Raw genomic sequence first — 12,296 nt, 5'->3', positions numbered from 1 at the left:
TACAAAAACTGAGGCAAAGAGAGAGAGTAAATGACTTATCCAGGATTACACTTCTGGTGTGTGACTGAGTCAGGATTTGAACCTAAGTTTGGATGGATACCAGTGCTTTACTTACTAAAGTAAAGCACTGGTTGCTAGTTAGAATCAACTGAAGGACTTTTTCTTTTCTTTTTTTTGTTTTTGATAACAGCTTTATTAAGATGCCATTCACGTCATAAAATTCATCCTTTTAGTACATACAACTTGGTGGTTTTTAGTATAGTCACAGATTCGTGCAACCATAATCACAGTCATTTTTAGAACATTTCATCAGGGAAACCCTGTAACCCATTAGTAGTCAACTCTCCATTTCCTTCCAACACTCTCAGCCCTAGACAACCACTAATCTACTTTCTATCTCTGTGGATTTGCCTATTCTGGACTCATATAAACGAAGTCACATAATATAAGGTCTTTTGTGACTACCTTCTTTCACTTAGCATCATGTTTTAAAGGTTCATCCATACTGTAACATATTATTTCATTTCTTTTTATTGCTGAATACTACTTCATTATGTGCATAGAACACATTTTATTTACTAATTCAACAATTGATGGACATTTGGAATATCACTTTTTGGCTATTAATGAATGGTGCCGCTGTGCACATTTGTGTATAAGTTTTTGTGTGGACATGTAATTTCATTTCTTTTGAGTATGTACTTAGGAGTACAATTGCTGGATCATATAACTCTGTTTAACCTTTCGAGGAATTGCCAGACTTTTCCTCAACTGCATCATTTCACATTCCCATCAGCAGTGAATGAAGCCCCGTTTCTCCACATTCTCATCAACATCCATGTTTTTGATTATAGCCATACTCATGAGTGTGAAGTGGTATCTCATTATGGTTTTGATTTGCATTTTCCTGACAGGTAATGATGTTGAACAGCTTTTCACATACTTAGTGGCACTTTGTATATCTTCTTTTGAGAAATGTCTGTTCAGACGAAGAACTTTTAAAACATACTTATCCTTGAAGTTTCAAACATACGTAGACTAGGTAGGTCCGACACTTAACAGAATAACCTACGTGGCTGTCTTCATGGTCCCTATAATCCTTTCGTTTGAGTGCCACCTGGGTTCACCAGGAGAGAATCTCCCTAGAGTTGACTATAGACCTGCTGTTTCTACAAACTCTGTCAGGTTAGGTACGTTAAGTGTTAGCAAGAGAGTGCTGTCTGGTTGTGTCAGGTAGGCTGGTGTTCAGGTGTTCTAGGAGTGGGGAGAGGAGGTGAGTGTTGCAAAAGGATTGGTTACTGATATGATCATTTCTGACATTAATTCAAGAAACCTTGCTTCTCTTGTCTTTTAGGGATTGTTCCCTGAAGGGGAGACCATTTCATCTTTTCCGATTACTCATCCAATACCACGAGCCTGAGCTTTGTTCTTTTCTTGATACAAAGAAAATTACTCCAGACTCCTATGCACTCAACTGGGTAATAAAGTGAAAGTAGGAACACTTAATGAAAACTAGATTTCTATGAAACTATAATTAGGGTTTTTTTCCCCAAGGAAGAGGAAGAAAAGTACTAAATTATAGACCATTACTACTTAAAGCAAAGGAGTAAAATTATTGGCATTTCAAAAATAGCTTTATTTGCTTGTCACTTATGTTAGTTCAGATTATTTCATATGAAGTTTAGCCTTTTGTTTTACAATAAAATATATGTGACATTTACACATATATGTAATACACACGTATTAATATATGTAAATATATATGATAAGTGTTGGTTTACTTTAAAACTTTGTGTGATTAAATTGTTGATAGTCTGTATAAGAATTGATATCCAATCATGAGGAAAATGATTTAAGATTATCTAATGATTAATATAAAAGAACATAAAGTACATCTCTACGCCGTCATTCCAATTTGTATTTTCATTGGGAAATTTTATTATTCTAGATCAGTGGTTCTCAAACCTTTTGGTCTCAGGACCTCTTATATACAACATTTATTGAGGATCTGTCCTTTTACAGATTATGTTGATTAGAAATTAAAACTAAGAAGTTTTAAATATTGATTTAGAAGTAATGATAAATTCATTACATGGTAACATAAATAGTCTATTTTTTAAATGAAAAATAACTGTATTTTTCAGAAGAAAATTTGTGAGAATAGTGGCGTTGTTTTATAATTTTGCAAATCTCAATATTTGGCCAGATCACAGACAGGTAGGTTCTCATATCTGCTTCTTTATTCAGTCTGTGATGATACCACATATCATGGAGTCTTTGGAAAATTCTGTTGTTTATATGTAAGAATGAGTATGAGAAAGGCAAGTAAATTCTAAGTATTATTATGAAAATAGTTTTAACCGCACGGACTCCCAGACAGGTACGCATCCGCGTGGGTACTAGAGGACTCCTCAGACCACTGTGAGAGCTGCTCTCCTAGGTTTGCTTGAAGATCTTTCTAAAACAATGATGGGTGCTAGAAGAATGTGTAGTCAAAATCTCACCATATTCCTCGATCATGCCTTACCTAAGTTTTCAGAAAGAATCCCATTTCTGCCACTTATTAACTGTGTGATTTAAGACACTTAGCCTCTGAGCTTCAATTTCTTCATCTGTAAAATGGGAACAATAATGGTACCTACCTTAGGGTGATAGGATGAGTTAACAATTAGGAAATGGTCATTAGAGACTTGTAACTGGTTTCAACTCTAGTACATTAAATCTCAAACTGCAGCAGCCTGTTCTTTAGTTCCTTCTAAGTTACAGTCTTGTCACGTTGAATTAAAATAATAAAATACCTATAAAATTGTAGCTTCTCTGAGATTCACATGTTGGCATTTAATCTACTTATTTTTGTTGAAGTAAGAAAATATTTTTTTTAAGCATTCTAATACTTAATAAAGGTCTCTCTGGTCACATCATGCCTAGGAAATGTCATTTCTGTTGCCAGAACTCTGAATTAGTACTCAGTGCTGGTAGTACATTTTAGCTGAGTATTAAAAGAACTGGTTTCTCTTCAGTTTATGGCCCAAATAGTTCATTCTTGCTACTAGTATTATGTCTATGAATGGAGGTATTTTTTTAATCATGAGATAAAACAAAACTAATTTCCATACCTTGAAAACCCATAATTATGAGCAGTGCAATGGCAGCTTTAGTTTAAGTGAGTTTAATGATGAACATATATTGCCATTCTGTTTGTATTTGCATCTTTTAATCTGGATTTGTAATAGTAATTTTTTAAACAACAGAAACAGCAGTAGCATATGGACTTTAAAGGCTTTGCAGTCAAATGTAATGGCGGTTACATGGGCTGTGTAGTCTCAGAGATTCTGCTCCTAACACCGCCACTCACTCCCCTGTTTCCCTGAAAATAAGACCTAGCCGGACAATCAGCTCTTATGCGTCTTTTGGAGCAAAAATTAATATAAGACCGGGTCTTATGTCCACTGGGTCTTATTTTCGGGGAAACACGGTAGCTTTGTGAACTTGAGAAAGTTATTTAATACAAGTCTGTTTCCTCACCTATAAAATGGGTCTATTTCCTCACTTAGAAAAATGTCTTCTTTGAAGGCCTATTGTGAGAATATTTAAGAGATATTTAATAAAAGATTATTTAATAAAAAATATTTAATACTGCAACAGTAGCTTAGTACCTGGCACAAAATGTATGTATTCTGGCACTTAATGTATGTGTTCCCATTAGCTCCTTTTAGCCATTAAAAATATTTTAAATGTAAACCTCGATATCGCATTGTTTCTGTAGCTAATGAAAATTAAAAGTATCACTGAATTCATGCAATTTACAACACAGTTGGGCTGTTGAAAAACTTATACATTAACAACGTTTTAATTTTATATTGAAAGCCATAGAGCTCCTGAAGCCTATTGAGGGACATGAATGTTGTCTCATCTATTTCAAATGATGTACAAGTAAGCTTTGGGAGCAATTCACATTTATATTGTCATTAAATTTTTTTTAGGTGCTATTAACTTAAATTGCCATGTTTGATCCTCACAATTACTTAGTAAGCTAAGTACGGTAGTAGTTATGCTAGTTACTTTAGGGAGAGCTCTGTGGGTAATCGTGTTAGTTATGCTATGGCAGAAATGTGGTAGATAGTATAGGTTAATTATCTGTGACAACAATGGTAGAAGATGGATAGTAGTAGTATAACTGGTTGTTTTTGGTTTTTACAGAAATAGAAATGTAAGCTTTAGAGGTTATATTTCATGTCCTATGTCACACAGCTGGTAAGTGGCTCCATTGTGTGTGAATTTGCATGTCCTGCCTTTGGATTAGGTGCACTAAAATTAAAGTACACATTAAATTTCAGGTGTAGATAATTTGATACAATGTTACTTTTGATTGTGCTTTAATACTTTTAAAAGAACAATCCATTTCTAATGGTTTATGTTTGCCATTTGATTTCCTAATTACAGCTTGGAAGCCTTTTTGCATGTTACTGTTCCATTGAAGTCACTCAGGCAATATGGGATGGATATCTACAACAAGCAGATCCGTTTTTTATTTATTTCTTAATGTTAATAATCCTTGTTAATGCAAAGTAAGTGAAGTGTCAAGTTGGTTAGATTTTTTTTTTCTCTTTATTCTCAGGGTGCTCTGTTAATATTTAACTTAAATTAATTTGATTCTTTTTTTACAGAGAAGTTATTTTAGCACAGGAGTCTGACAGCAAAGAAGAAGTTATCAGTAAGTATCATTTAATGTAGAGAAAGCTTCTTCATCTATAAATTTAGGAGATTAGTGTAGAAGATCTCTGAGGTTCCGTTCAACTCTTACACCCTCTTCAGATATGATACAAACCTTCGACTGTTTTCCCCAGTTTTGCTATCTTCATTTATTTCTTCATGTTTTTTCACTTTTATTCCTTTCCATATACTGTTTCTTTGGTTTCATTGTTCAAATAAAATCCCCTCCTCTCCCTACCCCCTTTCTCCCCACCTCTTGGCTCTTCCTTAATTTACCTCTCAATACTCAGCTTTCTTGGTATCTCCATTGTGAAACCTTGGTTCTCCTTTTGGGTTCTCCCCACTCTAGCCCCCACACAGATTTAGTTACCTTCTCTCTGTATTGCCTGGCACTTTGTACTATCTTTATTACAGTGTTTATCTTGCTACATTTTAATGATTTATTTTTACATCTCACACAAGACAAAGTTCCTTAAGTCAGGAACTATTTCTTAGTCATTTTTATTTCCAGGGGCCCTGGCACCTACTAGGTGTTGTTAAATAAATAAATCATATTCTGATCAAGGCTCATGAATTAGATTTGATTGCCTGACACCATAATTCACAAACAGCAGAACTGCATTAATAGTTTTAGCACCTTTGGGGAAATCTGCTTTTCCACAAGCAGTTTTATTATATTGAGGGCGTTCCAGCTTTGATACATAAATGATGTTCATTGTTGTGTTCTTCGTTAAACAGTTTTTAAAATGTTGTCCTATCTTTTATCCTGTTTCAGAGTTCTTGGAAAAAACTCCATCCAGTTTGAATCTGGAAGATATAGAAGACCTTTTCTCTCTGGCTCAGTATTATTGCAGTAAAACCCCAGCTTCATTTAGGAAGGTATAAGACAAGAAATGACGCACTATTCAGTATTTCACATTTTGTGCATTGTTTTATTGTTTATGTTGTATTCAGTTCAGTTAAAATACTCTAGGTTGGCATTCTTTTCTGTCTTTTTATGTGTTGCGGTTTTGTGTGATTTTCCACTGTAACTGCTTTCCCCAGTGAAGGAACAGACAGATTAAAAAAGATAGTATACAAATATGCTGGTATTTGTATACTATCTCACTTCTACTCTGATTATTAGTTATTTCTGATTGCTAGAAAATTGACTATGAGATATTGCCTAAGTTAGTGCTTTCTTGACTTTAAAAATTGTTACAAAAATGTGATGGAGCATGAATAATTATGCCTCCTTTATCCAGAGTTCAGCTTTGTACAACTTGAATGACACAGAGCTATTTTGTAAGCGAAAAAGGGTCACTTAGCCCCATAGTCAGACCACACCACTGTGTTCAAGACAAAAGGACACCCGATTAGAAACATGAGTGATATGAGCTCCTAGAAAGTAAAACTGCAAGAAGCAAAAGTTAGTAGTGGGGGAGGCACAGAAATACCTTACCATCTAGTAAGGCGGACAGGTTTGTCTGTGACCGCAGGTGCTCAAGCGAGCATCGTTGTCTTTTTTTTTTTTAAGGCATTCTACCATAATAATTGCTAGTTGGTAGTCATCATGTCACTGAAACATCAAGATGAGGTTAATTTCTGTTCAGTATAGTGTGTTTCAGAAGGCAGGTAAGGGAAACTTTTGTAGAACAGTTCTCTTGAAACTAATTAAAAAGGAGCTTTGTTTCTAGGGATTCATTTAGCTATTTTAATAATTGCTTAATTCAGACCATCTTAGCGCCCAGCTGTGCTGAGTAAGTCAGATGGTGGGATACCGTAGTGGTTTAGGAGGCTGAATGACAAAGAAGTCTTTTTCCAGTCTTCCAAAAGGACCAGCTTTAATTCTTCAGACAGAGCAAACAATCTGCACTAGCATTGGCTAATTAGAGCAGGCTGTAGATCAATGTCTTACTTCACTTATGCAGTTCATTCATGCCATGTGTTTGTTTTTATTAAAATATGAAAAGTTGTGAGTAAACATTTTTAAAATGTAATGTTTGCTGTAGTTGACAGTATAGAAAATAGCTGTGTGGATTCTGTGATTTCATTTCTTTCATTCTGTGTCAGCTCTGACAGGGACTTTGTATGTAGCTTTTTTGTGGCTTTTAGCTTAAAGATTTGAGGTGATACCAAGTTTTGAGAATCACATGACTCAAGGATATTATATAATTGTATTACCTTTATCATGGTTTATTAAGAATATTTATGTAGGAGAATTTTGTTTTTTGTCTTTATAATATTTTAAAATTTTCTCTTCCAACAGGATAATCACCATCTGTTTGGTAGTACTTTGTTGGGTATTAAAGATGACGATGCAGATCTGAGTCAGGCTCTGTGTCTGGCCGTCTCGGTGTCAGAGATCCTTCAGGCAAACCAGCTGCAGGGAGTAAGTAAAGCAAACCCACAGTTTTGTCAGAGGACTGTCCCCTTTAACTGCAAGGAACCAACGTGTCCTCCCTTTATTGATTTCCACAAAATTTACTATAACATTGTAGCTATTATACTTTTTTTTTATTATTAATGTGTTAAATCTTTTGTTCAGATAGTCATTTTTAAACTGCCAGGTTGGGTGTTATTTTAGTTGTCAACAATTATTTTGACACCAATTTTTGTAAATTGTTAAATCATTTTTCGTATGTTAGCAAAGAAACTAACTGTGGTGTAAATACTCAAAAGGGTGAATTTAGCATTTAACAGTTAAATTCTGGGTAGTTATACAACTAAATGAATTACATGGTTTAATGCTATAAAGCATATAACAAAGGAGAATTGAGGCCGTATATCATAATTTTCTGTATTACTGTCTTCGTGAAAATCTAATGAGCCAATTTTTAAAATTTATGTTCTTCATTACTAGTATTACAACATTTGTCTATGTGAGTATACTTGGAAGGTAGGGTGTATTTCCAAGGAGGGAAGAGGAATGGACATGGAAAGATGCCTTTTACAGTAGATCTTTTCAAAACAAGCATTTCACTTATTTTCCTTATTAGAACTATTACTTAAAAAACAAATGAAAATTTGTAATCCAGTTTAAAGAGATCCATGTAAACTTCTTCAGTTCAAATTGGCATTGTAGAACTTCCTCTCACCCCCCAGAATATTTAGTTCTTATGTGAATTGAATTATTGATAAATTTGTCGATTTGCAGAAATAGGAATCGTATCTAGATCTGAGTTTATAACTGTATGTTTTTTTAAAAAGTGTTTAATATGATACACATTAACTAATTAAATTCTAGTACACTGTAGTGTTTTATAGCTCAAGCTGACATTCTCCTGCTACATAATTTAAGACTTTCCAGTCAAGAACAGTATATACAAAATGTTTTAACTGTTTAAAATGAATAAAATTATTTACGATCTTGGTTATTTTGTTGGTTCTTCACTTATTGAGTCCTCCTGATTCTATGTGAGATCCATGTTTTTAATAAATCTGTCCCTCTCCTTTGGTTAATTGTTAGCATTATGTTGTGTAAAATGTGACTCTCATGGCAAATTTCAGTATGTCAGATGCTTCTCTCTTAGGAAGGAGTCCGGTTCTTTGTGGTGGACTGCCGTCCTGCGGAACAGTATAATGCTGGACATTTATCAACTGCTTTCCACTTAGATTCAGATCTGGTTGGTATAAATGCTGATTAAAAATTTTTTAAACCTAAGGGAAGAAATCAGTTTTTTTCTTTAGCTCATAAATGTAGGTGTACCTGATTAAGGATGTTTTTCTTTCTGCTTAAGGAGGGAGTCTCTGCCCTTATGATAAAAGTATTGCTCTCAAGTTACCTTTTCACCCAGGACACCTTTTGGTATCATAAAGGATAGATGAAAACACTGTCCTGTGGCTTACTATTGCTCACCATTGTTATGTCAGTAAATTCTAAACTTCTTACTGCCACCACCTGATGGAGCACTTTAGCATAGTGCCTTGTGCCTAGTAAGTTCTTTATAAATTATTATAATTGGGTATTATTCTAAAAGTTTTTACTATGAGCCGTTTTTTCATCATGAGTTCTTACGCATATAATAAACTAATATTTAATAAGGGTAGTGTCTGGCATATGGGTGCTAAGTTGTTAAAATTGCTATCTTTGGGTCACTTTAATTGACGAAATGGATGAAGTAAATAATTAAATATTGTCAGAGAGGCTTAGAGCAGTTGGTAGAACTAGGACTGGCATCATTTAAGCCGTTCTGGAATTATTAGAACCTCAGGGATGGGGAAGACAGAAAAAAGGAGTAACTTATTTTCTTGACAATGCAGTCTACCCTCTTCCCAACTTGTCTGACAAAGTTGTCGCTGAGGCTGAAAGGCATGTAGAGAAGGGCCTAGGTGGTGTTGAGAGGAAACTCAGGGAAAGCAAAGGTGAAACAACCCAGAGAATTGGGCGCTGTAGAAGAGGCACTCCTAGCTTGTTTGCGCCCTGATAGTGAACTCTGCGCCTTTCTCTTCCTTGATTCATCTAGGAAAACTCAGATGGTCCACCTTTCATGCTTATTTTAACATTTTACTGAAGTGATTCCTGAATACTTGAATTTAAAAAAGAAATTCAAAGAGAATCTCCAGAGTTAACTATTATTAACAGCTTGTTTAATCTTCCAGACCTTTAAAATGTATCTACACGTTTCTTGTTCACTTTTTTTTTTACTTGCTTTTTCACTTGGCAGTTCACTTGTTTTTTTCGCTTAACAGTTTCTTGGAAATCTTTCCATTTAAATACATTCTTTTTAATGGCTGTATAATGGTCTGTGGTACAGATATACCATAATTTATTGTTTGTTTGCTGTACAGTTGACTTGCTTGCCATACATTAGGGTTGTTTTCAGTTTTCTTATAATAAACAATGCCACAGTTAACATCCTTATACATACATTGTGAAGTTGTACAAATATTTCTGTAAAATAGACTCCTAAAAGTAGAATTACTGGGTTGAGGGGTGTGGGTGTAAAAATGTTACTAGAGACTGCCACATTGCCCTTTAAAAAGGCTGAACCAGCTTACACTTTACAACTGTAAATGAGAATAATTGTTTTATACCATCAGCATTATTAGACATTACCAATTTTTTATTTTACAAGAATGATGGGTAAGAAACAGTGGTAACTATTAGTGATGCCGGGCATCTTTTTGTGAGTGTGCTGTTTAATTTTTTTTGTTTGTTTACAAATTACTTCTATGGTTTGTCCTTTTTTTCCTATTGGATTTTCATTGTGCTTTTTTTTATCTAGCCTCAGTATAGCAGTTTTAACAAATTTTTGTAGTTGTTGGCATACTTTTTTCCTTAAGGGTAAGAAATTAATTTTTCATCGTTTTATCTCTAGTACCTAGAGTAGTGATGATAAATAAAAGGCTGCTTCTGCTATTTCTGACTGTCTGAGAAATACATGGTTTGCCATGTAAGTGGAAATAAAAAATAAAGCTTGTTTTTGATGTAGTGTTTTTAGTCATGGACTCTTGCACTCAGTGTGAAACTTTTCTTGTCCTGATATAAGGACACCATAGCTTACTGTTTAATAAATAATAACCACAAGTGTTTTCTAATAGAATGTTTTCTTTGCATAGTTTAATCTTTGTGACTTTTCAACTTTATTTTTTAATTATAGTTTCAACTTTTGTTCTAATGTATTATAGGTATATTTCTTTTTTCTTATCCCAGAGGTTTTATTTATAAGAGCCTTTTCTTTTTCATTTGTTTTCATGGTGGATATTTAAATGCTTTTTTGGTTTTTTTTTCCCCCTGGAAAAATATTTCAGGTTTTGCAAATGTTTGTAAAACAAGGCTTAGCACGTTTTAATTTTTTTTTTTAATTATCTAGATGCTTCAGAATCCATCCGAGTTTGCCCAGTCAGTAAAATCCTTGCTGGAAGCACAGAAGCAGTCCATCGAGTCTGGCTCCATCGCTGGCGGTGAGCACCTGTGCTTCATGGGCAGTGGCCGAGAGGAAGAAGACATGTATATGAACATGGTCCTGGCGCACTTCCTACAGGTATGATGGCAGGTTACTGCAGTTTTGCTTTGTTGCTGCTTTCACCTTTAAGAAATTCTCATAGCTGTTGTGCTCTTATCTACAGTGTCAAATTTATCTGTATTCTTTCTTTATAGCATTGATTTTGTGTCTTGCCAAGAAAGGTCTTTTCCCTCAGATTTTTCTTTTTCTTTTTTTTTTTTTTTTTTTATTGGGGAAGGGAAGCAGGACTTTATTGGGGAACAGTGTGCACTTCCAGGACTTTTCTCCAAGTCAAGTTGTTGTCCTTTCAATCTTAGTTGTGGAGTGTTCTGTTCAGCTTCAAGTTGTTGTTCTTTCAGTCTTAGTTGTGGAGGGCGCAGCTCAGCTCCAGGTTCAGTTGCCTTTGCTAGTTGCAGGGGGCACAGCCCACCATCCCTTGCGGGAGTCAAACTGGCAACCTTGTGGTTGAGAGGACAGGCTCCAACCAACTGAGCCATCCGGGAGCTCAGCGGCAGCTCAGCTCAAGGTGCCATGTTCAATTTTAGTTGCAGGGGGCGCTGCCCACCACCCCTTGCGGGAGTCGAGGAATTGAACTGGCAACCTTGTGGTTGAGAGCCCACTGGCCCATGTGGGAATTGAACCAGCATCCTTCGGAGTTAGGAGCACGGAGCTCTAACCGCCTGAGCCACCGGGCCGACCCCCCCCCCCCCCCCCAGATTTTTCTTGCTTGCTCATCTGGTTTATTTTTTATGTTTAAGTCTTGAGCCATCTGAATGTTTTTGTGTCTAAGAAGTGAGGTAGGAGTCAAGAAAAATTTTTTTTCCAGCTAGCTAACCAGTTGTGCTATCAATTTGAAATACCATCTTTTAAATACACTGAATTTCTCTATTAAGATCCCTGGTAGTTATTAGTAATCAGCATCTATTTCTGGATTGCATTGATTTCTGTTGCATTGATTTGATTCTTTTTTATGCCCTGGTACTTTTTATAGTAGCTGTATAATTCATTTTAATATCTTTATTTTGAAATTGAATAAGTATATGACACTTAGCCTCCTTTTTGTGTGTGTTTGAATGTTGTCTTTGGTATAACCAGTCTATCTGTATTAGTGATTTTATGTACTCTGTTCCTCTTCTCTACAAAGCCTCATTTGGTGATGGCTCGCTCTTTATTGTTTTTTTGGCAGAATTTTATGGTTTTATTAACAAATACAATATGCGCACACGCTGTCTATTTGATAGCTCACTCTTTATAAAAATAGTTGTTTATTAAGTATTCTTTGGTAGTTTGTACATTCAAGTACATTTTCTATGACTCTGAACTATGGAATCAGGAAGACGATAGGCATGGTGTTGCACAAGCCATTCAATTGGGTCCATTTCTATTCGTGCTGTATTTTACTGGAAATCTTATTTGAGAAAATTAAAGGACAAAATCTTTGAAAGACAAAATGAGAGCAGGAACAGGTATTTGGGAGAGGGACTGTAAGATAATTTTATACCATACATATTAAAGGAAAGATTTAAAAAATTGGGGCAGATGGGTGGCTCAGTTGGTTGGAGCGTGAGCTCTGGGCAACGGAGCTGCCAGTTCAATTCCCACATGGGCCAGCGAGCTGCGCCCTCCGCAACTAGAATGAAGTCAATGAGCTGTCGC

At 35.3% G+C, this 12,296-nt stretch overlaps 1 protein-coding gene across 3 annotated transcripts in view; it reads left to right on the top strand.

The window, feature by feature from the left end:
• Positions 1 to 12,296, top strand: part of TBC1D23 (TBC1 domain family member 23) — a 53,542-nt gene that overhangs the window by 22,373 nt on the left and 18,873 nt on the right. For all 3 annotated transcript variants that reach the window (XM_019756529.3, XM_019756528.3, XM_074332893.2), the window contains 7 exons: positions 1,355 to 1,478; positions 4,444 to 4,568; positions 4,668 to 4,714; positions 5,489 to 5,592; positions 6,962 to 7,084; positions 8,226 to 8,318; positions 10,509 to 10,679. In XM_019756529.3, coding sequence (XP_019612088.1) covers positions 1,355 to 1,478; positions 4,444 to 4,568; positions 4,668 to 4,714; positions 5,489 to 5,592; positions 6,962 to 7,084; positions 8,226 to 8,318; positions 10,509 to 10,679 — 787 coding nt within the window. The remainder of the gene's footprint in view (positions 1 to 1,354; positions 1,479 to 4,443; positions 4,569 to 4,667; positions 4,715 to 5,488; positions 5,593 to 6,961; positions 7,085 to 8,225; positions 8,319 to 10,508; positions 10,680 to 12,296) is intronic.

The sequence above is a fragment of the Rhinolophus sinicus genome, chromosome 17, assembly GCF_057876585.1.
Source record: "Rhinolophus sinicus isolate RSI-liver-muscle chromosome 17, RSI-T2T, whole genome shotgun sequence".
In the NCBI taxonomy this organism is placed as follows: domain Eukaryota; kingdom Metazoa; phylum Chordata; class Mammalia; order Chiroptera; family Rhinolophidae; genus Rhinolophus; species Rhinolophus sinicus.
This window is presented reverse-complemented; position numbering and strand designations above follow the sequence as displayed.